The following is a 26,474-nucleotide window of genomic DNA, read 5'->3' on the forward strand; positions in this document are numbered from 1 at the left end:
TGTCATTCTTCTTACACGTTCTCACCATCCTGCCTCCCACACACACACACACACGCGTGCACGCGCACGTGCACGCGCACAAGCACACACACACACAAACACACATTGCAACATAGTCCAACCCCCACAGAATCCTCCACTCACACTGCTGACGTACACGCCACCACACGATCACCCCACGCTGTGGACGGAAAACGCAAAGGAACACTTTCTCTCTATATATAGTGTATATTGCTTTCTCTTTCACACGCACACACACATACACACACACACACACACACACACACACACACACACACACACACACACACACACAAAGTGTGTATATATATATTTCTTTTGCTAACTTCTGTCTGCCGCCAACACAGAAGTTGGCTGATTCAGTAAACAAGGCCATCTGTGTAAGACTTTCTCACTTTTAACGTTACATCACAAAGGGGAATCTAACTCGGTTGTCTTTTCTGCTCAGCAAGTATGATCAAGGTTGTTTTTTTGTTTTTTTCTTCTCGTTTTTGTCTGAATGTGTCTCTGTTATTTCTAATGTAGTTTCTGTCAGATCGCATCCTCAAGGCAGCGAGGGTGGTGTACAGCGCCTTGATCGAGCGCAACCCGGGCCTGATCCGCGATAGAAAGTATCATCTCAAAACACACAGGTACAGGACCAGCCCCAATAACAGCATGATTTACCTGTCGTCTCCAACCTGACATGAAATACTCCGCCGCTAGGCACTCGGATTGTTTGACTAAACACATGATCAAAAAGGCAGGTTCAGGGGAGCAGGCACACCACGGAGGTTTACAAAGATTTCACTCCTAATCTTCCCTTTCCTGAGCACTGCACTCTCTCTCTCTCTCTCTCTCTCTCTCTCTCTCTCTCTCTCTCTCTCTCTCTCTCTCTCTTACAGACAGTGTTGTTCTGGTAAGGATCTGGTCGATTGGCTGATGAAGCTAAATGAGGGTTTCCAGTCAAGAAGCCAGGTGGTCGGAATGTGGCAGGTGCTGGTGGATGAAGGAATCCTTGTTCATGGTAAGGAAATAAACTATACAGTTGAGACGTTGTTTTTATGACAAATGTTGGCATTTCCATTAGCATTTCAGGGTAAAAGCCAAAACGTAGAAAGAAACCCAGTGTCAAAATAATACTTATCACATTTATAAATAACATTATTTCTTTTTGGGTTTGTTTATTATTAATATCTTTTATTTATATAAACTGTATTTTATTTATTTTTTTAATTGAGGATTATTATTATTATTATTATTATTTTTGTTTACATTAATTTTATTTTGTTAATTTTTTTATGTATGTATTTATTATTATTTATATATTTGTATTTAGGGTCATTTATTTTCATTACTTATTTCACAAGTTCAGAAAGTTGGATTTCTGAAGGTCATGGATTTCATTGCTTCTGTTTTCTAAAGTTGAGTTGCTTGGAAAGGTTTTCAGTGAGCACTCTGGTCATCACGGAGCAGACCACTGCAATCAGCACAGAACGGCTTCACCGCAGGATGAAGGGCATCACTCAGAATAGATTTGCATTTATTGCCGCTTATCCGCACGCTATTTTCTCCATCTGCCTTCAACATTTCAAAATCAGCTCTGACTCAAGTGTACGTACTTTTTGTTTTCTCGACTTTATTTGCACGACTTGTGTCTTGGCTTTCTGATCCGGGTTGGTTGTGATCAGTCTATCTCTGCTTCCCAAGGTAACAGCCTTCCTTCCTTCAACAAATATTTTCCTTTTCTCCCCTCCTCCTATCGCCTAGTCAAACAGGAGCTGAACTTCCACGACAGGGACGCCCAGTTCTACCGCTTCCAGGAGTCGGATTTTAGCCTGAATCACATCGGCGAGAAGTCCAACGACAAGGACTGTGAGGACGAGCTGCAGGAAGGGCTGTCCCTGCTGTCCCAGATGGGTCCCGACGCCCTGCTCACCATGATACTCAGGAAATGGTCAGTGTGGACACATAGTTAGGATGTAGAAACCATGTGGTCATGCGCACAATATTCATGACACCATTTTCAAGCGGGGCTACCCAATGAGGGATTGGAGCGCATCACTTCCATATTTCAAAGCATTAGACCCATGCTTGCTCAAGCCTCGCACAGGAGTGACGAAAAGTATAGCCAAACTCAAATGACACATAATAGAGTGAAGCTATGAAGAATTCCAACAGTCCTGGATCCATTAAATTGCAATGCAAGATCAACTAGGGAGGACTCCAGAAGCTTTGGTCCAGAACTCCTTGGAAGCCCCCCTGAAAATGTGTCTGCCTACATATAAGAATTATGACATTCTTATCAGCTTGTGTATATCCTCAATCCACCTGATTCCATCCGGTGCCTCCTCTTTCCTCTCCTCCTTCCGTCCTCTCTCCTCGTGTCCAGTCCCAGCCAGAGGAGCGCTGAGGACCTGGAGGTCATCTACGAGGAGTTGCTCCATGTCAAGGCCGCTGCCCACCTCTCCACCTCTGTCAGTCAAGATTAATGCCTTCTACACGCAGCTAGAGAAGACATTCTTATACCATTATTCTAGAGAACCACAACAATATTTTTGCAAATTGTACATGTGTCATCAGGTGATTGCCAAGGAATGTATCGCTTCCAAATCCTTCCTTAAAGTCTAAATATTATGACAGAACAGTAGAAACGGCGGAACCATTATCTTCTGAGAACGATGGTTCGTTCGGGGGGCTTATTCTCTATTCCCGGCAGTGTTTTCCGGACGTAGCAACAGTAACCAAGGATGCGGGTGCACGGGGGGGGGGGCTTGGCTCACAAGGTTAGGTGGGGTGGTTGTTTGCACAGGGAATTGAGAAAAAAAACATAAATATTTTGAAAGACTATTGTTGTACATTGTAAAAGTTGGTGAAGGTGAAGCGGAAAATCAAAAAATGCAGTAAAGTGCAGGGATACACACACCAAAATAAAAAAGCTTACGATCATTGACTGACATTATATTAGAAAATCTTTGAGAAGGTTTGTTTTGATGGTCCAGATTATCAACCACTCAACCAAAATGAGATCAGAATGAGAACGCTTGCCACAACACCCCTTTACTTCGGTTTGGCCTTTGTGACGACGAGATTCAATTCCTTGCGCGTCACTACCGACAGAACCAAACGGAAAATAATTCAAATCCACATCATATCCCGGCATCGGCATAGAAACCCTGCGTCCCGCGCTCACCGCTCGCCCCGCTGTGTCTCGTAGGTGCGTAAGGAGCTGGCAGCTGTTCTGGTGTTCGAGTCCCATGCCAAGGCCGGGACAGTCTGTAAGTGCGATACCCGAGCCGACGTTGCAACTCGGTTGGCAAAAAAAGCCCTCGCTTCACACACACACACACACACACACACACACACACACATACATTGTATACAGACACACACACACACACATCCTATATTCAGACACACACACACCCTTGGTCTTAACCCAAAGCACGCAGCAGTGATGTCCTAAAGTTTGCACGGATTCACATGTGAACACCCTCTTCCTGCCCATAAAACAAACCATCTGAATCCATTAGAACACTCGAACATTCTCCCATCGTCAGAGGTTCATTGTTTTCTTCTGGCGGCACTGAAATCTTGAATTTATTTTCGCTGATCACCCATCTTGTACTGGATGTGCTAGTGTTCAGCCAGGGGGACAAAGGCACGTCCTGGTACATCATCTGGAAAGGCTCCGTGAACGTGATCACGCACGGGAAGGTAAGGCCTACGTTTTTAAGGCGCCAATATGGTCGCTCGTAGGTTTTGATGGGCTTGAACGCGCTCTACCCTCAACGCACGCAGGGCTTGGTCACGACGCTGCACGAGGGCGAGGACTTTGGGCAGCTCGCCCTGCTCAACGACGCCCCCCGCGCCGCCACCATCATCCTGCGGGAGGACAACTGCCACTTCCTGCGTGTCGACAAGCACGACTTCATCCGCATCCTCAAGGTTTGTGTCTCGACATTTCAAATCCCACGTAAAGTACGTCAGCCCCCGTGTTGCGAGATCGAAATTGCAAGACTGCACTACCTCATCAGTGCCGGCCGGGATGGCGGCACCGTGCTGATCCGGACGAGCTCAAGTCTCACACGGAAAGTGGGAACTATTAGTAGGGATGAATGGTCGGAAAGGTCGTTTTTTAATGAGATCGGGCCCTATAGACGAGTGGCTCAGTAAAGAGCAAAGAGTCGTTAAACGTTCCTCTGCTGTAGCTGTCACGCACTGTGAACGAGGGAGGACTTCCCGAACGATGACAGAGTCCGAGGAGTCGGTTTCGGCTCGAAATGATTTATTCCGATGGAATGCAAAGTGAAAATCAGCCGCATTCAATACGAATTATGGCAAATGCCTCGACCTTTTTTTTTTTCTTTTTTTTTTTTTTCCTCAGACTTTCAGTTCGTCCTCAGCGACTATTTTCAGTTTGTGAGTTGAAGATTGGCTCACCCGCCCTTTGCTGGACCCCCGCCCAACTCCAGAGTCATGTGAAAGAGTTGTCAAAACGTTTGCATTTGCTAGCATCACCATTGGTAGGCCTTAATAATAAGCAGTTATACGCGGTTGTGGTGCTTTTAGTGGTTAACAGGACGGCGGCGTGGTGCCGTGGGGTTATTTCACTGCGGAATGTGTCCCCGCGGAAGGACAGAAAGGTTGGGAAACACAGATCTCTGTCGCAAATTTTCCATTTCCCAAGCGGCTGATGGGTCCCTCGTTCCGTTTGCCTGTGTGTGTGCGTGCGTGTGTGTGTGTGTGTGTGTGTGTGTGTGTGTGTGTGTGTGTGTCGCCAGGACGTGGAGGCCAACACGGTGCGCCTGGAGGAGCACGGAAAGGCCGTGCTGGTCCTGGAAAAGAGCAGCGAGTCGGCCGAGCAGGGAGGAGCAGGAAACGGCAGCAAGTAAAGAAACCTAATTTAAACCTAAATTACGGAGCTTCTGCCCTTTTAACCGAGGCGTGGGCGGAAAAAGAAACAAACAAAAAAAAAGCCTTGGTCTCTCTTTGGTCGTCCCAACGCAACGACGGGGACGCGTTCGTAGTCGACGTTATTAATATTTATCCAAGATGGTGGACGGGGTGGACTTTGACCCCGCGTCGGAGAGCGTTTTTTGCGTTATCGGCTCTTTCGTGTTTTTGTGCTCTCGAGTGTTGGCTTTAATGGGGCCAGGCTGACTCCCCCGTCGGGGCTGCGGACGCGCAGTGTTTACCCATGTCGCACTCCTCCGCCATACGCCCGCGCGGCGCTTGTCTCAGCGTTCCTCTTTGTTCAATTCCAAGGTACACCGTCATGTCGGGGACGCCGGAGAAGATTTTGGAACACCTGCTGGAGACGGTGAAGTTGGACACGAACGGAAACGACGCCGTAGGTGGGAGCCCACGTTCATGGCCATGACTCATCTAGATGCTTTTTTTTTTTTATTGTTTTTTTTTCTTCCCTGTTGAAACAGTAAAACACATTACCTGAGAGGAGGAAGAGAACCACGTGGTAGGACCACGGGTCGAGCGTTTAGATTTTCTCAAGTGTCTGACATGCCGTTAAGCGTAATTCATCCTTTACAGGCCCAATAGCCATTTATTCCCACTTCATTACATAGAATAACCAAACCCTAGATGCCCGTTGAGTAATTGGATATAATCAGGACAAGCGTTCCTCGTGGTCGTTTTAAGTCTGTAAAAGCACACGGATGATTATTTTTCTGGTCTGTTTATTATTGTTTGGCCTGACGGTGACGTCGCTCGATCTAGTATCCCTATTTGGTAAAGTATGTGATGTGTGTGTGTGTGTGTGTGTGTGTGTGTGTGTGTGTGTGTGTGTGTGTGTGTGTGTGTGTGTGTGGGTGTCTGTGTGTGTGTGTGTCTTGTTGTCATTTTACCCACAGTTCCCTGTGTGTCGGACTTCCTGCTCACCCACAAAGTCTTCATGCCTTCCAGCCAACTCTGTGCTGCTCTGCAACACCAATATCCACAAAAGAGATTATTTCTCTGTTAGTCCGCGGCTCTGTGGGATACTCGATTGTGATTGGTCAATAGCGATTCAGTTATTTCTTTATCAGCCAGCCTCGGAACCAGACCGACCTGCTGCTCGTGTTGCATTTGCTCTGCAGAATACGTCTGGCCGCCCTCCCATCCGATCAGATTTCCACCCGACGATGCCCGGGTGGAAAGCGCTTATCTAATATGGGGCGGGTTTGATACGATGACGGTGCAGAGGAGAGCCGCTGAGGCACCTTACCAAGATGGCTGCCGCCGACATGGAACAGTCTGTTGAATCCGCTGTCGCAACGGTGTTAAGCGAGCTGGACGTATATTTTCCCCCGAAAAGCTATTGTTGATGTGTCTGCTGTACTTCCAGCAGGATTTGGTAAAAGTTGAATTTACCAACTCACTCGCTCAGAGCTACGTCACACGTTCCGTCGCTCTGATCGGTTGTAGGTTTATCCGATTGCGTCCAGAGACATTTTGGTCTGCGCCCGTTGATAACACAGCTTGGAAATCGAAAATGAGCGAAGAGATTCAGGACGTATACGCATTTGCGAATTGGTCTTGCTATGCCAGGCTAACACGCAACCTCTTCCCTGCCTGGATTCATGTGCTTCGCATCACGACACCCACATGCTCACACTACCTAGACATGTTGTGATGCTAGGCAGAAACAACAAACAGACTACAGACTTGAAGACATGAATGAGGATAAGTCCAATTTCATATTAATAACAAACTTATTACTAAAGTAAGTAGGTTAGTCACATGTAGGGCAACTAGTTCACCACATCGTTGCAGAGTTAGCTAGTTTTCTTAGCCTTAGCTTCTCAAACTAGGTATAAATATCAATATTGCGCCTGAATCTATACTGTTCTATACAGACACTTTTGTGCAAAGTGAATTACAATTATTCATACACCGATGGATGCAGCCGTCAGGAGCAATTTCGGGTTTTAGTGTCTTGCTCAAGGACAGCTTGCTCGCAGGAGGAGCTTGGGATCGAAGCAGCGACCTTCAGATTACGAGACGACCCGCTTCACGTCCTGAGCTACTGCCCTCCTGTCCTTTGCAAATGGCAGAAGAACGATGCGATAATGTCCGGCTGGCTGTACGTCACCCCTTACTTACTCAAAGAAGTCGATTTTGTCAGTACTCTCAGATGCCCACGCTGGCAATGCCCCTCAGAACGTAACGGCCCCTTAACCCTCGAGCGCACCTACCACGCCGAGCCCTCGGAAGGTTCGGAGCCAGAGAGGGCGGCCTACGCCCTCCACGCCAAGCAGAGGGTGGTGAAGCTGATCGGCCAGTGGGTGGCGCTGTACGGCCTGCTGCTGAGAGACGACCCCCACGCCCTGGACTTCCTGGAGGTGAGGTTCGCCGGCGTCCGATTTGCTGCGGTCGTGCCTGGCTTTTATCGAATGACGCCGCGGATTTTAACTTTGTGCCTTATTCCCGTGCGACCGCAGAGGCTGAAGAAGGAGGTAGGAGGTGATTCGCGTTTGTCCGGCATGCTGAAAGAACACTTGAGAGACCGAAGACGGACGCGAGTGTAAGAAATGACCTCAACGTGATTGCGCCCGCTCATTTTTCCATTCCGACTCGGGCCGCTCGCCGTCTAACTCCCGTTTTTTTCCATTTTCCGACAACCTCCCAGGTTGGAAAACGGATACCAGTCGCTGACGAGGGTAGGCCACCTCACGCCGGCTCGTCCTTTTTGTGGAACATGTTGAAATGACAGAAGAGAAGCAGAGTGACGACTTCACCAGTCACACCTGCTGTCAGAAACACTTTTCAGGGATTTTTCCAATCAGTGATTGATCTGCTTGCCACCTGTCATTTGAATATCACTGACCGACTTTGACGTTGATTGCAGAACCAGCAATTTGATTGGTTCTCCGGCTGCGAGGAGCCGGTCGGGCGGCTGCAGCCAATCAGAGCGCAGGATAAAGGTCGGTGAGATTCCATTAGCAGATAAAGCAACTGTATTTGGTACTCACGAGCAACACGTATAATCACCCATCATCTATGGCGTCATGAATTATAAAATCACGTTATCGCATCGTTGCAGTGCTGTATGAGATCTTCAGGCCGGACCACAAGCCTCTCACGCTGATGCTGCCGGTGAACACGGCGGTGCAGGACGTGATGTCGGTGATGTTGAAACCCGGGAGCAACCACGTCCTGGTCAAGATGAACTCCGCCGGAGGTGGCGACCCCCGAATCGATCGTTCTGGCAATTTCTCTTAATATTTCCCCTTCAGGTTTTTATTTCTTCTGATTTTTACATGTCTGATTCCCCCTTTGCCGCCTGTAGACAGGGCTAAGCTGAAGCTGGACGCCACTGCCGTCGCCACCGCCCTGGGACTGAATGAAAGGCTCTTCATCTGCACGTCATGCCAGGTGGATCAGCTGGTGAGGGATTTTTATCCATGTTTTATGTGAACCCGATCTGACCGTAGCCCACGGAAATTCAGTTTCCCAATTCCCAAACTCGACCACCAGCCTAGCCTGAATAATACCCGAAAGGCCCTAAATTTGTGATAACGGTAGCCTTAATAATGATAGGGCCTGCTCAGTTGTTGTGATGATGTCTGCCGTCATGCGTTTTTTCAATTAATCTATCGATTAAAATCCACCCCAAAAATAACAATCCATCAATCAAGGCTTTCTGTTCAGTCTTTACTGATGCGTCTTTGCTTGGTTCCAACAGAGCGGTGAGTATCCTGAATTGAGTGTTTTGGTTACGAGCCATAATGTGGTAAACATCCGAGGTAGACGGTGGTCGATGCTCAAATCCATACGATATCCATCTTGTTTTAAGAAAAACCCGTTTTATTTGCGATGACATGGAGAAGTACCACGCTACCGACAATCCTGATCTGTAACAGCGATGTCTCTGATTGGTGGAGTTTCGCTGTTGCCATTTCCATGGTAACAGCGAGCTCCAGTGACGTACATTGTTTTACGACAGTTTTATGTCACTATCGGCGAGTGAATTACTGCTCCCGCAGAACTCTGCGATGCTTTACGTGACGTTTACCACAGAGCAACCATGATTTCAACACTATTGCAAACAATGTAGTCACTTTAATAATGACAAAGTTAAATTCAAGAAGAAGCGCTAAACTGTCGTTAGGTTGGAAATCGTTGGAAAGGCATCATTCACAATGGTTGATGGGATGAGCAGTTCATTCACTCTTAAATTAATTATGTACACTGTCTTGTACCTTTTCTTTTTTTTTTGTATTGCTCCGAATCCAATATTTTATGGTCAGGATTCATCTGGTCGTTGTCCTGCTTGGTTCCAGGATTAAAACTCTTTACCGAAGGATTTTCACTTCCGGGAGCAGAGCCGTTCTAAAAGTGGACGGTCACTGTTAAGCTCTATTCCATTGTTCATGTAATTCCACCACACACTTTGTGGCCCTTTGGTGCCAGGCCAAAATAATTAAAGGTCAATGAAAGTTCAATTTACTGACAATGGAGTTGGAGTCAACTAACTTCTACCATAGTCTGTAGTCCTATGGTCTGTTTGGGTTTAGATTGTATCTCAGATTCTTTCTCTCTCTTGTGAACAGAAGCCGCTGAAGGAACAACAGGGTCCAGAGGGAGGAACCTCGGACGCATTGGAGCAGATGTGCTCTAAAGACATCGCCAGCCAGCTCACCAACTACGACTGGGAGCTTTTCACCGCCATGCACGAGGTAGGACGGTCTAACCAGAGATATAAATGCAGGGCCGTTTCATTTTCATTTCATTTTGTGAAACTATGGTGGGGGGATTCCAAGCCCTCTAAGGTGGTCATGTAACATTTACATGCATCAATCTGGTGCACTTTCAGAGGAAAAGGGAGTAATTCTCTGCAAAAACCCTCGACCTCTTCAGCCCCAAGCCCCTTTCTTGGGCTCTGAGTGAGGTGGATAGGTTGGAGTTTGGGGGGTGGGGGTGATTATGTGAATATATTTGAATATTAAAAGTAATAAAGTCTACAAATTCAATGGGATTGTCGAGGAATATCTGCAGCCCTAATAGGCACAGCCTTGTTTAGGCGAGGTTCTGTCGCACTGAGGAAAACCTGTCGTGCGGGAGGGCCACTCTCAGTCCGTATCCACGTCGGTCGGGTGGAGGGACGCTGTTTATTTTTGACGTACATTTAAACTGATAGCTGCACACTGCCTGTTCCTGCAGTCTCCAAACTGTGAATCATCATGATGAAATGAGCCTCTCAACACCCATACACATGGGGGAATCAACACTTATATTTAGAGGCTCGTCATCTTCATTAACTACTTTCATAGATATAATTTCTCTTTCTTTTTTTTTTTTTTCGTTTCTTAGATTTTTTCCACAGTAATTTTCTTTGATGTTTTCGTTTAGAACAGCGTGACTGACCTCGAGGGCTGGGTTTTTGGACAATTTCTTCTTTGTGTTCAACTTTCAGCTATTTTTCGGTATCCTGAACAATAATAAACATAAACTTTGTAATTATTTTACATAACAATAATAATGAGTACATGTGATTTCACATACATAAGAAATAAATGTTAGCTTTAATTAGTACTTCATTGTATTTTTTTCTGTTAAGAATCTTCAATTGGAAAATTCTGTTAAATCGATTACTTGTCTATATTGCAATGCAGACAACAGTTATGGAACATTAACATTAATTTGGAATTTGGCTTATTATGGAAGGATTTGTCACTATTTAATACCTTCTCCCTTTTCATTTAAGTCTGCCACTTTAGCTGTAGGAAGCTGCCTGTGCATGTTTCTTTAAAACAACCGTCAGTCTTTGGCTCTAAATCAAACCTTGTTATTGTTATAATTCACCGTGTTGTGTGTGGAAATAGATGTGGAGTCTCAGTAACGTAAGTGGACGTTTGGTCTCGTGTGAGTCAATAATGACGTATTTACAGAGGTTTATGAAGGTAATCGAACTTACGTAATTTTAGTGGCGACTTCTTTCTGTGGATTAAATTTCCAATAGGTTACCTTTTTTATGAAATACAAAAAATGTTGGCGTATTTCTGTGACTAATTACAATTTCAAGGGTTTTATTTTTCCAATGCGTTCCGAGTGTAGTATTCCCACAGTCTCAACTACTGTGGATTAATGTTTTCTCGTTTGTTTTCCACAAATTTGGCTAAGTAATGGGGACCAAAGAGATAAAATATAATTTTAACATATCCACAGACATCTACCAGGTAAGATGGTACATGAGCACACACACACACGCCTAGTTTGTAATCTCTAACCACTACCGAGCAATAGACTCTACACCACCCACCGGAGACAGTGCGAATGTACATTCTAACCCATAACCTGCACATTTATAGTTTATTGGATGATGATGTCACAAAGCGTCCTATTCTAAAACTCATCTCGTTCCATTCGTTTTCGAACGTTGACGTGTCGTTGAAGGACGAGCGTCCAGCCACTATGGATCAAATTAAGTTGGTTTAGTTGGTTTCCTGCTCAGTATGTAGATCGATTTTAACGAAACTTGAACCACAGGATGTTTGCGACATCCCGATTCTAACGAGACATCAACCTCTGTTCCTGACAGTTTTAGCCCGAAAAATTCAGAGGAAAATAATAAAAACCCGAACAGGTCCCTGCGGATAATATGGGCCCCTAATAATAATAATAATAATAATAATAATAATAATAATAATATGAATAATAATAATATGAATAATAATGCATCTGAACAGGTTTTTAGCACCGCTGGAAACGTAGTCCGTCCCCCCCCCCCCACACACACACACACACTCATGCGTCAAACCTTACTGATGATAAACATGATGAATAGACTTGTCTTCTTGGGACAGAACCTCGACAAATTCAACTGAGTTCAACTGATTCAACTAATAAAAGCTATCTAATTTTATTTGACCTAATTCAGCCGCCGCAGTCTGAAAGACGCCCAATGAAACCCCCCCCCGCCTCCCCCAACAGACCAGACAATAATACCGATTGAGCAAAAGATTCATGACCGGCCCAGCCCTAACTGTATGTCAATCTTTTTTACATCAATTACGAGGTCAAAAACATTATATTTGTAATTGTGGCTGATAAAATTATTAACATTTTGAGTGTAAAGGGCCTTTGAACATTATACACATACCCAGTGATGGCCATTCCCATGATCAATTATACGTGATTTACTGCTGCACCAAGTTGTGGTTTGATACCATTATTTACACAGCTCTGGTGCACTTTCTGGCCATTTTTGACCACTCGATGGGGGGAAAGGTTAAAAAATCCCCCCAAAAGACCACCCGAAGACCTCATGACCTTGAAAGACACTTTAGAAAATGTAATGCTGTGATGGGGAATCAATTACTTTTGAAAATTGGGAGATTTGTGCGATTTTGACGACTGGACGACAAGCACCGCTTTCTGAAAATGGCTCAGAAAAACCCACTTATCTTCACTGTACCTGCACATCCCATACATTTTCTGAGTGGTCTAGGTGTCCTAATTCTGGGTCTATAGTTTCATGAGGCTGTGGTTATCCTAGAGGACCCAATAGGTCATTTTATACAGTAAGGTGAAGTTAAAAAAATGCTGTCATCACATTAATGGTAACTATTTGGCCATATTTCATCACACATGAATGCAATTGGGGTCTTTGGGTTCACAAGGGTCTCAGCTTTGTAGCCACACCCCATGTCTGCCATCCTCTGCATCACTGTGTAGGTACCACAGTGTGCAGAAACAACATCTTTTCACTGCATGCAAAAACTGGTCTGTTTAGGACCCTGAAGCCAACATACCCTAGCCGACATGAAGAAAGAAAGAATGATGAAAATACCTGTTTGAAAAAAAGTCATGCCCATTTACTTTTGTCAAAAAGGATCACATACTTTGGAGCTATGAGACACCCGCTTCACACCTAGCTGGCATGACATGCTACACAACTACGGGTTCGCCTGGAAGTCTTGTTTCCGGTAAAACCTTACCAGATGCTTAGAAACTGAGCGCGCAAGAGCTCGTCAAACACAGACTGCGCAGGATTACATACATAACGCAAATACATTCAATGCCTTTTTCTCGGGAAGATCCGGCTAAATCAAGTATAAAATATGGAATTTGTTTTGAACAAAATAATAATAATCTGACGGATTACCACTTTAAAGTGTCATATTGCAAGAGCATTGTTTGGGATTTCTCCATATTGAGCTACAGAATACCCTCGGTCACATATTGGCGATGTTCTACCACCACCCAAAAATATTGTTTCCTCTAATATATGTACACATATGCTGGGAATCATTGTGAATAGCTAATTGCAACACAAGCCCCAGCTGATTCTCGCAGTCAGCAGGAACAGGTTTCAGAGCGTCTGCCTCCTGCCTGAGTCATTCCACCTTTTATCTTTTTATCTGAGGCTGCGGGGTCCGCATCGGGTCGAACAATACACCCGACGCCAGCTCTGCCTGCATGATACATATTTTTACTGTGTCTAACGTGCTGCGGTAAACTGTCTTTCGCACTCAACGCTGTCCTCTGCAGGTGGAGCTCATTTACTACATATTTGGCCGCCATAAATTCCCGGGGGCCACCACGGCCAACCTGGAGCGCTATGTGCATCGCTTCAACGAGGTGCAGTACTGGGTGGTGACGGAGCTGTGTCTCTGTGAAGACCTGCTCAAACGAGCCATGCTGCTCAAGAAGTTCATCAAGATGGCCGCGGTGTAAGTCCTTTGTTGTAGTTGCGCAAGCTGTCATTTCACCGGTGGACACTCGGAAAGCAAATGTTCCGTCTCCGCCGTTTTTTAAATTTGTTCCCAGATTAAAGGAGCAGAGGAATCTCAACTCGTTTTTCGCCGTGATGTTCGGGCTGAGCAACAGTGCCGTGCAGAGGCTTTACAAGACCTGGGAGGTGAAGTAAAGGCAGCTCAACACAACCCGGAGATAAACATTTCGTTACCATGTACTAATGACATTTGGGGAAAAGAAGAACTGACGATCTCCTGTGTTGTTTGTCACAGAGAATACCAAGCAAAACAAAACGGGTCTACTGTGCCTATGAGAGGATGATGGTGAGTGTCAAATAATAAGACAGACAATACACTATCTATACTCTTTCTGCCCCCCCCAGTCCAAGGCGATAGCCGCCTTTTAGGTTCTGCTGCCCATGTGAAGTGCTGGAGGGGCCTGCAGGCCAGAGCTGTGGACGCAAGTCACATGACTATGCCTCGGGTCACAAATATGACGTCTTGAGACTCGACATGACAAGATCAAAAAAAGACAACTCGTCTTTGTCGGATTGATTCCCACAGCAGCCAATCAAATTGCGCGAGTGTGGAAAAAGCTTGCGCGCGCGCGCACGCACGCACGCACACACACACACACACACACACACACACCTATAGTCTCCCTGTTCAGGTTTTATCTCCGACATTCAGGACATCATTCAAATTGGAGGTCCACATGAAGTTCACTATCAGCTGTTTTGCCTTCTTATAAATGATTTTAACTTCATGGCAGGATTGTTTAACTGTAGGTGTCCAGAGTATACATATCTGGAGAGAGAGGGAGAGAGAGAGTGAGAGAGAGAGAGAGAGAGAGAGAGAGAACTACAATATTTAATTAAAGTTTATTTGGAAAGTAATAAATATATATATTTTTTAAAAGCGTTCATTATTTTTGTAAATGTACTATACAAACTATAACTTGTGTTTTAAATATGAAATTATATTACATTTGGTGAAGAGCACATTATGACCCGTTAGGATTCCGAAACTCAAAGTTTAGGACTTGAGACTTGACTTGGGACCTGTGTGCCAAGACGTGGTCCCACCTCTGCTACAGGCTACAGGTTGTGTAGCATGTGCTTTATACGTGTTCTATCCCAACAGGACCCCTCACGGAACCACAGGGCCTACAGGCTGGCCGTCGCCAAACTCAGCCCCCCTTACATCCCCTTCATGCCCCTGCTGCTCAAAGGTAACACCTCCCTGACAGATAGAGTCAAGATCAGTATACAATTTCGATCTTGCGACGCAAAAGCTTATTTCCATTATTTATATTTGTGTACGTGACATTTTCACACCACACCTAAGCTTTCACGGCACGCTAGTACTCAAGATTTTAACCGCCGAAATTCCTGCCCTCCGTTTGTACCCAGACATGACGTTCATCCACGAGGGAAACAAGAACTACGCCGACAAATTAGTCAATTTTGAGAAGATGGTGAGACTTAATATGGAATTCCTCGCACGGTTGATATTCTATTCCCTTTCAGTGAAAATGGTGCAAATTTACACTCACAATTAAACGCGGGTTCTCTCATATTAACAACACTCCTTTCAAATCGAAACGCTGCTTTTCTCATTTCCTCAGCGCATGATTGCCAAAACAGTGAAAATAGTGCGAGGATGCAGAAGTCAACCATACGGTAAGTTGGTTGAACCTGTTTTGGCGTAACGATGTTAAATTCGTTGTGCCAAGGATGTTGTGAAATAGACTCAGCCTTGCTGTATACGCATGTTATATTATCTATCCTCTCTTTAGTACCTTCATCGCCGCCCAAAAGTCTGGCCGATCGAATGTTTCTGGAGGCGCCAGCTATTCGCATATCAACATGTGAGATACCAACCACCTATGCATAAAATATTTTTGAAATCGTTTTCTTGTTTATTATAATGTTTGGTTCACAACGGCGAAAAAGTACAGAATTCAATTTGACAAATACTGTGTTGGACAATGATGGTGACCTGGACTTGAGTAACACTCGAGTCAAGTGTTATGTGTGTGTTTATGTGTGTGAACATTACAACAGCAGGCAGCCTCTCCATGTGCATGAAGATATATGAACCAAGATCTTAGGAAGCGCCTCAACCACTCAGACCACATCCCAAGCCAAAATAGTTCTTAATTCACCATGTTAAATATCTTCCCTTTGAGTGTGAGTATCCTGTCGGAATATATCCAAAGTCATACTTTTTTATTTGTTTTCTTTTAGATTCAGACCACTCTTTGCCCTTCAGGAGTCCGAGCAACATCCGCCAATACGTAGAGAACCTGAAGGTGATCGACAACCAGCGCAAACTTACACAGCTGTCGAGGACAATAGAACGCTAGGATATCGATCCGAAAATCTATAAAGACTTTCACTTGGAGGATGGATAGTGGATGGGCTTGCTGAGGCGGACTTCTGAAGTTGACACCATCTGGAATGTTTATGTGACAAATAATCTCTTGAACTTGATTCGGAGAGCATGGACAGTTGGACACTGACGTCATGCACAGGGAAAAGACAAGAACACAAAGTGGGACAACAGTGACATCTACCGGCTGACCTAAGCACTGCAGGGACACTAGGTTTTGACGGCGGACAGCTGGGTTTGTGTTGAACATAGAATTTATGCCAATTGTTTTACCACTTTTCTATAAAATTTAAAAAAAGCTCCACAGTTCTTAAGTCGCATGACATTTAAGCATGCATTTTTGGTGATCGCTTACGATATTATATCAATTCCACACCTCACTATAGTATTTCACAGTATATGAGTATTTTCTGTGCTTCTATTTATGAGGTCCTTTGTGCCATGGGAGTAAATGGAGAGATCTGCCACAGGTTACCTGTTTAGATATTTGGTGCACCACAGAGAAGCAAAACACATTATACAGCGTCACTGTTTAGTAGGCAGGCGACTAACTAAACATGCAATTCTTTTATTTTCAAAATAAATTATTTTCTGATTTATTTACGTTGCGTTCAATCAAAACACCAGCTCAACAGATGCTAAAAAGGGAACTTTTTTTTATTTAAAATACAAACCAATGCAGGTACAAATTTTCATCAAAAGACCCCTGGCCGCCCCCCAAAAAAAAAAAATCCTCCCACCCTCCCCCAGATTCTCCCCAATATGGGGGTCGGAAGAATTCACAACAAATCAGTTTATCATTTGAATTTAAAAATACTCTCCTCGTCAGAAATATGTACAACTTTTTTTTTCTTTTTCTTTTAGACAGTCCGGGAGAGGCACGATTTGCTAAAGGACCAATCCCGTGTCTTCTCCTGAAGTAGTGGACAAATTCCCCCATCGTTATAAATAAAACTCATTGGTGTGTTCAGCCTATTGTGGTAGTATATGGACAATGTAAAATAATTCTTAATAATTCAAGGTGTGCTGGCTGTGGTCATGAGACCTGTGTGGTCCTCCCGCGACGAAAAGATCCAAAGAGTGAATTATTGCCCAATAAAAACAGGAGCTTGTGAATGGCAAAGGTGTTTTTTTGGAGAGGGGGCAAAGCGAATGTGACACACATGGTTAGTACTGCACTGGCGTTTGGACAGGTGACACGGCCGCACGGGACATTTAACGGTGACTCCGTAAAAACATCTCGAGCTCTGCTCAGATTTGGGAGCCTTGGACCCAGAGTCTGTGTGCTCGCCTGGTGGTTTGAAAAAACCAAAAAGTGTTTTTCCAGGACGCACACCGCACCGGGGGTGAGAAACCTCTACAGTAGGAACATTCGGACACTTTCACCGAGAACAACGTAGAAACCAGGACCCGTCCTAGCAGCGGGATCACCACAAGCTGCAGGTACACGGTTCCGGTTTAGCACATCTCAGATACAAATAACCTTTGAAAAAAAAATAGAAACACGAAAATAAAAAAACTGTGATGATAACAAGAGTAAATACAAATATTGCACTTCAAAAACAACGTGTAGTTCCCGGTGCTCAGCTGCCGTCTCTCTGTGTTCTGTTCAATGTCTCAATGGTCGTCTAAACAGTCTCAAATTTCCTATGGCACCCTGAACGTTATTTTCTGATGACGCGTTGGCCGTTGAATGGCTTGGTATCATTGAGCTTCAACTACAAAAGTGATGGCGACCCACAGTACTGAGCAAGGGGAAAAGGTTCAACCGATTCATACGGGAAACACACATTCATAAATACACCTCTCTCACACTCACACACACACGCGTGCACGCGTACACACATACACGTACACACATACACACACACACACACACACACACACACACACACACATTCTCTCTCAAAGACGTTATATTTACACGTAAGGCACATAAACCCTATGTACAAGATACACTCAACATGAAGGCATTTCATTTTTTCAGTCCCTGGGTGATGTATGTGAGATGTAGCCTCTCGGGTGGAGGGATCAACTTTGTACACTTTTAGTCGTCTTTCGTAGAAAAAAAAAAAAAAAAAAAAAAAAAGAGGGAGGGGGGGGGGGGGGGGGGCGATTTCACCCAAACAATGACAACAGGGCGTACGATCCCTCGCGGCATCACCATCCATGAGCTGAAAAGCCGACGAATTGTCCACCCCTAAAGAGAGAGCGAGAGAGAGAGAGACGGTGGATCCCGCCCTCGGCTACAAAAGGTGATTGTCGCCCGCTCGAAGACGGTGAAGACTCGCCGAATCGCCAGAGGCTCCGACTGAAGCGCCAAAAAAGGTCCATGGTGGGTTCTTCCAGTCACATCCCAGTTTGACGACCAGGGCGAACGAGGTGATCAGTAGGAATTAGAAAGAGTCAAAACCTCTGAGGGAGACCGGTTAGGCCTTTGGCGTCTTTTTTTTTTCTTTCTTTTTCTTTTTTTAATCAGTAGATTTCTCCTTTTGAGTGCAAAATAAACTGAAAAGTCCACCAACCTGAGGCAGGGAGAGATTGCTTTTTGGTTAAAAAAAAAACAAACAAAAATAAAACCCATAAAAAAACTGCAATGTGGATTTTATGCAATACATAACATTATCTAAAGCTATTCGACTTCTTGGGTTTTGGACTTTTGGAATAGCCGGCTAGGAACCCGGTGTTCCCAGCTTCTTTCCATCGGATCCCGCATGCAGCCGAATTCTGTTAGAAGCAGCCAACACACAACGTTTTAGCACCAGAAATAAAGGCAGTTTAAATAGGGAACCGTGTAATTCTCTTATCACGAGGCTCCACAAAAATTTTTAAAAAAAATAAAATAAACATCAACAAGCATCTTCCTCCTTCCACAGTGTGGGACAAATGCCTGCGTTGTCTTAACTGTGGCACCGGGAAGGGATTTACTTCCTAAAACAGTCCCGACCTGCCAACACACACAGCAGACATTTTCAAGAGAAAGGAAAAAAAAAAAAAAAAAAGAGACATTCATTTGTTTTTTGGAGTTCTTTGGGTTTGTTTGTGTTTTTTTGTCATTTCCATCGTCCTCTAGTGCAGCACAGTGGAGCTCCAGTGGTCGTTGCTCATCCTGACTCTTCGACTGCTCTTCCGTCTCATCCTCACCCAGCGTCTTCCTCCACTTCCATTGCAATCCTACGGCTCAGGTCCTGCGGCTCCGTGGTTTAGGCCTCGGAGGCGGCCTGCGGCTTCAGCTGGGCTTTCTCCATGGCCGTGCCGTAGGGAAGAGACCGCTTGAAGAATCCCAGCTACGGGGTCGAGAAGAAAATAAGTTTGACGTATTAAAATGACACCCGGAATACTCAAATGTTGCGTCGCATCCCAAATCAATTAAAAATAATAAAAATAAACTGTAGTAGCTGTTTCGATCCTGACCTTGTAGAGGACATAGATGAGAAGAGCCAGGAGCAGCAAACCGGCCAGAATGGCCAGGATGATGATCCACAGAGGAACCGAATACTTTCCATCCGGCTTGTTCCACACCACTGGGGTCACCACCTAGAGACCAGAGCAGAATTACCCCCTTCCGTTAAAAATCCATAATAGTAAAATAAAAATAAAATTTAAAAAACATAAATCGTAGTAAAGGAGTCAAATGAAGTTGAAATGGTACCTTTTTGTGTCCGCTGGGGTTGTGCTTCGGTAATATGGCGTATGGCATCCGTATCACGCTGTATCTGGCCACACACTCCAGCACATAATGCTTGTACGCTCTCTGAAGGGAGGGACATGAGGTCCATATTAATTAAACAGCTCAATTCAAGATTCAAGATTCAAGAGGTTTATTCGTCACATACATATACATACTTTAATACATATATGCAGGGAAACGCCTTTACAACGCACCCGGAGATTATGCACAATAGTTACTAGTTTAGTAAGTGTGTAGGGGAAATATTTGGGTTTTTATTTTGCGCCAATATAGTTGGATGTAATTCAGCTGATATCCACCAGGTGCCGCCAAAGCCTTGCGCAGCGCCCACATTCCAATCCTATGAGAAGCTGCGGCCACCGGCTAATGAATTTTCAATGCACATAACGATATGTGGGGTTGTTTGTAATGACTAATTTTCTAAGACGAGCAGAGATTATAAGGTTATCAGTATGATTTAAATGACATGTAAAAAAAACCTGTGTCTAACTGTACAAAACAGCTGAATGTATGAACGCTACATAGCACTGTTTGAGTTCCACAGCCGGTTACCGACTATTTTCACACTGGTCGAGCCAAATAGTTGAGGCTGCATGAATGTTGGCTGACTTAGTGGCTCGGCTAATGCCAACGCCAATGTGTTCGAGACGGCCTTTTTGCCAGTCGGACATTTGAGACTCTGACACTGAACACTTCCTCTCTCGCAGCCCTACGAGCCGCGGCAGCATTCTGCCAAACACCCAACATGAGAAAACACGCAGTGACGCCTCGATCAGGAACAAGCTGGATCTCCACAGCCCCCCGGCCTCTCGGCCCGGTGCCGCGCCTCCGTCATCTGGCGCAGAGCCGCTGCCAAACACGTGCGGAGTTTGTGATGCCGCCCTTGTCCTCTACCCACCTCCAGGAAAGTCTCGGCCCAGACGCGGGAGCGCACTTTGAGGATGGCCGTCGTCCCTCGTTCCAGGAGACCCACGTTGCACTGGAGGGTCCAGCATTCTACGTTGGAGCACGACTGTGGAGAGATAAGAGATATGGTGCAACGTACTCATTAGCAGATGACTAATGAACAAGATGATAGGAAGGAAGGCAGGAAGGACAAATAACACCCATCACAAAGAGCCCAATGTTATCATCCCGATACCAGGCCTGCTTCCAATTACAGCGCAATTGAGGGGAATGTCATGAGACTGTAAAAAATGCAGCGTGCCGTCACCACTCGCCACATTATCTGCCCGACCGCTAAAAACCAGCCCACTTTAGCAAGTCTGTACAATACACAATCTTAATTAGATCGCCCCCGATGCATCTTGGTGCCTTTAAACATTATTAAATGTTCCTCAAACTGTGCTTTTTACTGCCCGTACCGTGGTGGAGGCGGACCACCCCCAAGACCGGTAGGTTTGGATGGGTTTCCTGCGGGAGAGCATTAGTTTACTTTATCCACTTCGCTCCCCGAGGCTCTCGTCTTTAACAGACTTAATAAGGGTCTAACAAACAGGTCCACCTCCTCTCAGTAGACCTCCCCGATGCCCGACAGCACAGTGGCCCACGATAGCCAATCAGTGAAAGAGTGAAACAGTGGAAACGGGGCAAATGTGGTTCGGTGCCAAAAACGCTTCAGCCTTAAGTCCCCATAACCTCCCTGGCGGGATTATGTGGTCGGGGGCTGGAGGGGTGCGGAGACTTTTCCCACAACGAAGTAGGAACCTGGCTGCAGAGCTGGCGTACTCACTGGGACGCCCTGGGCTCCTATTGTAACGCGTTGATGTTATTAACAATAATTACGAGAAGACGAGGAATGAGATATTACCAATAATTCCTGAGAAATATTCACATTCCCCATTTATAGCAACTCCGCAAAACCCCTACAAAAAATTAAAGCCAGAATAACCTCTCGCTTTTTCATCCACCTCTGAGTTTTTTGAGGGACAAAGCAGCATCTCTTGGCGAGTCATCTGCTTAACACCGCAACCCAAACAACACCCCTCTCCCCTCATTTCGTAAAAAAAAACAAAAAAAAACAGGGGGATCGTCTATCCTCCGCAAATTACCAAAGCTAAAAGTGCAGAGCCTGTCGGAACAAGGAGAATGGGGCCCTTTGTGCGGACGTGTCTTCAAACAGGTTCGATTAATGGAGGTCGGTTAGGGGACAAAGGCCCCTTTAACAGGTAGAATGAGACACACAGAGGGGGACAGAGAGAGAGAGAGAGAGAGAGAGAGAGAGAGAGAGAGAGAGAGAGCGAGAGAGCAAAAGAGAGAACGAACGAAGGAGCTGCTACCTTGTGTCTTGACGGGGGGCGAGGGTCAATAGAGACAGTGTGGCCGGGCGCTGGCCCCCACAGCGCTCAGAGTGGAAAATTAAAAGGTTGCACTGTGGACTAAGCAGTGCATCACTGACATAACCCCCACCCACACAAGACCACTAAAGGGCCTTTAATGTTAATCGCCAGAGCGGGACCACCTTGTGCCCCCTGACCCCGCCCCCTCTTAACGACATCATAACCTAATTACCCCCAAGCCTCGGGAGACTTGTGGAAATGCCACCAAAAACAGATCTGCCCGTGGGTCACGGGGCCAAAGACATGAAACACCTTCCCACCTCCGCCACAAGCTTGCCGTTCATTGTGCCGACCCGCGTGAGCCGCCAATGTTTTAAACCGTCTCCCGGCATCTGAATGGGGGTTTTAGGCCTTCCAGATTTTCTTTCAAGGGGCCAGTAACCTAATTGGATTGGAATCTCCAGGTTGTGGCGATTTCATCCCAGAAGGACCGGGAGGAGGAGGGGGGAAGAGCGTTCCGATGTGTCTCACCAGGTTGGTCAGGTGGGACAGCTGCTCTCCGTGGACGTCCCTCCTCTCGACGTGGTGCTCGTGGGCCCGCAGCGCCAGGACGGACGGAGCCTCCGTGGGCGTCTGCTGGAGCTGACGCACGCACGCACACACACACACACACACACACACACACACACACACACACACACACACACGCACAAGGAAACACCCCATTACATCCCTAGAAAACGCACTGTAAATGCTAAACATAGCCCACGACCCAGAAGCTTCTTGAGGATGCACCTAAAATAAACAAGACCGCAGGAAGATGCAGCATGCTGCTCAGCAACCCATCGCAGCATCTGGTCGGTTTCAAAGTAGAAATACAAACAAAAAAAACCCCAAAAAAACAAATTGGACCACAAAAGACCACAACTTGGCCTGTGGTGGTGGGGGCGGGGGGGCGTGGCATGCGATGGCGAAGATGAGCGAGTGCGAGCGTGTCGGCGGAGTGGTTCAATCAAGCTGCGCCGAAGATCTGAGGCATCAAAGGGTTTTGGTGGTGGTGGGGGTGGGGTGGGGTGTCCTGGGTGGAGCAGGGAAGGGAGGGGAAAGCGGGTGTGGGCCATCCACACCCGACCCAGCCGCCAGACTCCAACCTGCGGGGCATCTTCGCGGCTCTGTGAAGATGCCGCTGTGTTTACCTTGAGCTGCAGCCGGTTCATGGTGTGATTGGAGGTGCAGTTGAGGGGGCCCTCGGTGGAGAACTGCAGCGGGTAGAGGAGCCGGTGGCCCTGGACGACGAGGGGGCACCGGAGCTGCAGCAGGGTGTGGCTGATCCGACTGGGCCCGTTGTTCACCAGCTGAAGAGGCCAGAGAGGAAGGAGAACATTAGACGTAGAGACCTTAATACTTCATCAAATGAAGTCGTCATTCACCCCCCTCCCTCCCGGGGATGGAAATTACATTCTTTTTCACCGTCTGCTTTGATTCGGTTTGAGTTTGAAGAGCCGCTCGTCACGCCGGCTTTACAGTCGACCTCCAGAGGAAGATCTCCATTAAATCACATTAAGGTTGGGGTAGATCCGCTGCGCTGAATAACAAGTCTAGCTTCCTTGTTAGGTAAGGAGGAGGGGGGAGGTACTGTCATGGCCGCCCCTGCTTTGCGACATAAAAAAGGCCTATGATCTATCTGCTCCCCCGCCCCCCTCGTTAGACTCCGGGATTACCTCATAGATGTGCTCCACCGCGGGGCCGACGTCCTGCTCGGCTTGATAGGTCTTGGTCGCCTTCCAGTTGGCCGGCGGAAAGAAGACCTTATCTGGCCGAGACACACTTCAGGACAGAAAGGGAAGGGAGGGAGGGAGGGATGGAGAGGGTGAGAAACTGCGTGGGAAGAGCGTGAGGCGACGCAGCTAGGGCTCCCAAAAGCCGACACGAGGGAACCCGAGACCTTAAAAACTCACCCTTGTAGAATGACGTCGGCCTGGACCACCACCTCCAGCTTGTACGGAACCACCTCACTGTGGGAGTTGTTCTCGTTTTTGCTGCGGAATGCGAAAGCAAAAAAAGTGAGCGGATCCACGCGCCGCGCATTAAAATCACAACTCAAAAAGTGACGATTCCGACGAGTGGGAACCCTACCTGCGGATCTGGAGGTCAAACTGCACCATCTTGTGCGTGTCCTTCAGCCGCGGCACGGTGAAACGCAGACCCGCCCAGAGCTGTGGAGACAAGGATCTGCCATTAAAAAATTGGCCAGGATAAAGCTTCACAGACCACAACGACAGGTTTGGAGGAGGACACTTTAGCAGGTAGCACAACATCCTCTGGGGTAATCTGCATGGCTGCCAGACAGAGAGCATTCTCAGACAGCCCCCCCCCCCCCCCCCCTTTTTTTTTTACTGATTCTGGGATGTTCCTCGGGGTCACTCGGTTTGTGTGGGAGCCCCTTCGACGCGGCGGCAAGACAGCTGCACTACACCTGGGTCGGCCCAGACTGCAGCGAAAAACAGCTTTACTTTCATACGCTTTTGTTTTTTACTAAACAGCGTGCTCGGCATAGTGATCAAAGAGAGAGATTTTCTCTTTCTAGTCATTGTTTTGTTTTTCTTTTCAAATTATATTTTAGGCTATCTTCACATATCTGTGTATATATATATATATTTATATATCATAAAAACTTTAACTGCAACATTTACATTTTTATGTTTACATTTTTAGTTTATCGTCACTCGTTTGTACAATCAATCTTTCACTGTAAAATGTTCATTTTTTTCCTATTTTATTTTATTATATATATATATATATATATATACTTAATTTTTTTTGTACTCCATATATATTTATATATCTAATATATATTTTTTCTTATTCTTAATTATTTTTTTATTTGATTAGGCAATGAGAGGGAGGGATGATATGTTCTACATGTATGTGTGGAGCAAAGGAGGTTTTAATTACAGCCCATAAAAATCATTGGAGGAACCGTGAAGTCTCACCACACCGTCCTACACATTGATGTGCCCGAAACTGATTTGCATGAGAACTTTGGTTGCGGAAAAAAAAGGTTTGTCTTCCAATAAAACCACGTATTGCACTTCGAGACAGGCTTTTGACGCCCTTTCGTTTTACCAGTTAACGTCCCCTTGCCATCATCCTCCTCCTCCTCTGCAGACTAATTAAACCAGGGACTGGAGCATTAGAAGCTGGACCTTTCTCCAGCGGGGGCTCCAGGGCAGCGATGGAGGGATGCTTCCTGAATCCTGACAAACCATCTGGGCGCTTCCTGTCGCAGAGCTTCCTGTCGCACATTAAACGGCCGCCTCCTTCCTGTGCTGCTCAGTACACCCCCCCCCCCCCCCGCGACCCGGTCTCCCCCACAACCTCCAAAGTGACACACTATCCGTCCCTCCACAGGGCAGGAAACTGGTGTATGTGTCACCCGCCATGGCTGCTTTTCACCATCTTAGTGCGTGTCTCTGGGATTTTGATTTTGGTGTTTTTTGTTTTTCACAATTTGTTACCTCACAGCAGTATTAGAATTGGCAAAACTTGAAAGTCAAAGTACTTCCTGTCATACTTCCTGTAATAATAATAATTCTGCATATCACAGAAACAGCTGGAAATGGTACTCATCGTATTCATTTTCTAGGTTTTACAGTGACATGTTGTTTGGTATTGTTCTGTTGTTACATCATGTTGTTCTATATTGTTTTCTAGTTACATTATGTCGTTTTATATTGTTCTGTTGTTACATTATGTTATTCCATATTGTTTTATAGTTACATTATGTTGTTATATATTGTTCTCTAGTTACATTATGTTGTTATATGTTGTTCTCTAATTACATCATGTCATTCTATATTGTTCTATTGTTACATTATGTTGTTCTACATTGGTCTATTGTTACATTATGTTGTTCTATATTGTTCTATAGTTACATTATGTTATTCTAAATTGTTCTATAGTTACATTATGTTGTTCTATATTGTTCCATTGTTACATTATATATATATATATATATATATATATAGTGTTGTTCTATATTGTTCTATAGTTACATTATGTTGTTCTATATTGTTCTATTGTTACATTATGTTATTCTATATTGTTCTATAGTTACATTATGTTGTTCTATATTTCTCTATTGCTACATTATGTTGTTCTATATTGTTCTCTAGTTACATTATGTTGTTCTATATTGTTCTATAGTTACATTATATTGTTCGATATTGTTTTATAGTTACATTATGTTGTTCTTTATTGTTCTATAGTTACATTATGTTGTTCGATATTGTTCTATAGTTACATTATGTTGTTTGATATTGTTATATAGTTACATTATGTTGTTCTGTATTGTTCCATTGTTCCATTATGTTGTTCAATATTATTCTGTAGTTACATTATGTTGTTCTATAT

General features: G+C 45.4%; 2 protein-coding genes across 4 annotated transcripts in view; one reads left to right on the plus strand and one right to left on the minus strand.

Annotated features, from left to right (window-relative positions):
• Positions 1-19,271, plus strand: part of rapgef3 (Rap guanine nucleotide exchange factor (GEF) 3) — a 29,256-nt gene extending 9,985 nt beyond the window's left edge. Inside the window, exons 4-28 of one of the 3 annotated variants that reach the window (XM_080015555.1) lie at positions 547-653; positions 906-1,027; positions 1,771-1,957; positions 2,393-2,477; positions 3,218-3,278; positions 3,641-3,717; positions 3,802-3,948; positions 4,785-4,891; positions 5,269-5,357; positions 5,871-5,949; positions 7,190-7,340; positions 7,440-7,522; positions 7,628-7,658; positions 7,847-7,922; positions 8,042-8,179; positions 8,288-8,385; positions 9,552-9,677; positions 13,492-13,673; positions 13,771-13,861; positions 13,971-14,021; positions 14,841-14,928; positions 15,110-15,174; positions 15,325-15,379; positions 15,496-15,567; positions 15,947-19,271. In XM_080015555.1, the coding sequence (XP_079871681.1) occupies positions 547-653; positions 906-1,027; positions 1,771-1,957; positions 2,393-2,477; positions 3,218-3,278; positions 3,641-3,717; positions 3,802-3,948; positions 4,785-4,891; positions 5,269-5,357; positions 5,871-5,949; positions 7,190-7,340; positions 7,440-7,522; positions 7,628-7,658; positions 7,847-7,922; positions 8,042-8,179; positions 8,288-8,385; positions 9,552-9,677; positions 13,492-13,673; positions 13,771-13,861; positions 13,971-14,021; positions 14,841-14,928; positions 15,110-15,174; positions 15,325-15,379; positions 15,496-15,567; positions 15,947-16,065 (2,487 nt within the window). In that variant the 3' untranslated portion in view covers positions 16,066-19,271. Of the gene's footprint in view, positions 1-546; positions 654-905; positions 1,028-1,062; positions 1,615-1,770; positions 1,958-2,392; positions 2,478-3,217; positions 3,279-3,640; positions 3,718-3,801; positions 3,949-4,784; positions 4,892-5,268; positions 5,358-5,870; positions 5,950-7,189; positions 7,341-7,439; positions 7,523-7,627; positions 7,659-7,846; positions 7,923-8,041; positions 8,180-8,287; positions 8,386-9,551; positions 9,678-13,491; positions 13,674-13,770; positions 13,862-13,970; positions 14,022-14,840; positions 14,929-15,109; positions 15,175-15,324; positions 15,380-15,495; positions 15,568-15,946 lie in introns of those variants that run through there. The other 2 variants (XM_080015554.1, XM_080015556.1) reach the window with 2 other exon arrangements.
• The window catches only part of itga5 (integrin, alpha 5 (fibronectin receptor, alpha polypeptide)), a 32,774-nt gene continuing 25,538 nt past the window's right edge, over positions 19,239-26,474 (minus strand). The window contains exons 22-30 of the mRNA XM_080015553.1: positions 24,198-24,277; positions 24,020-24,100; positions 23,783-23,888; positions 23,258-23,416; positions 22,593-22,703; positions 20,681-20,794; positions 19,744-19,845; positions 19,506-19,628; positions 19,239-19,378 (exon numbers count right to left, since the gene is read on the minus strand). Of these exons, the coding sequence (XP_079871679.1) occupies positions 19,295-19,378; positions 19,506-19,628; positions 19,744-19,845; positions 20,681-20,794; positions 22,593-22,703; positions 23,258-23,416; positions 23,783-23,888; positions 24,020-24,100; positions 24,198-24,277 (960 nt within the window). The 3' untranslated portion in view covers positions 19,239-19,294. The remainder of the gene's footprint in view (positions 19,379-19,505; positions 19,629-19,743; positions 19,846-20,680; positions 20,795-22,592; positions 22,704-23,257; positions 23,417-23,782; positions 23,889-24,019; positions 24,101-24,197; positions 24,278-26,474) is intronic.

This window comes from Zeus faber (assembly GCF_960531495.2).
Source record: "Zeus faber genome assembly, chromosome: 15".
Lineage (NCBI taxonomy): Eukaryota > Metazoa > Chordata > Actinopteri > Zeiformes > Zeidae > Zeus > Zeus faber.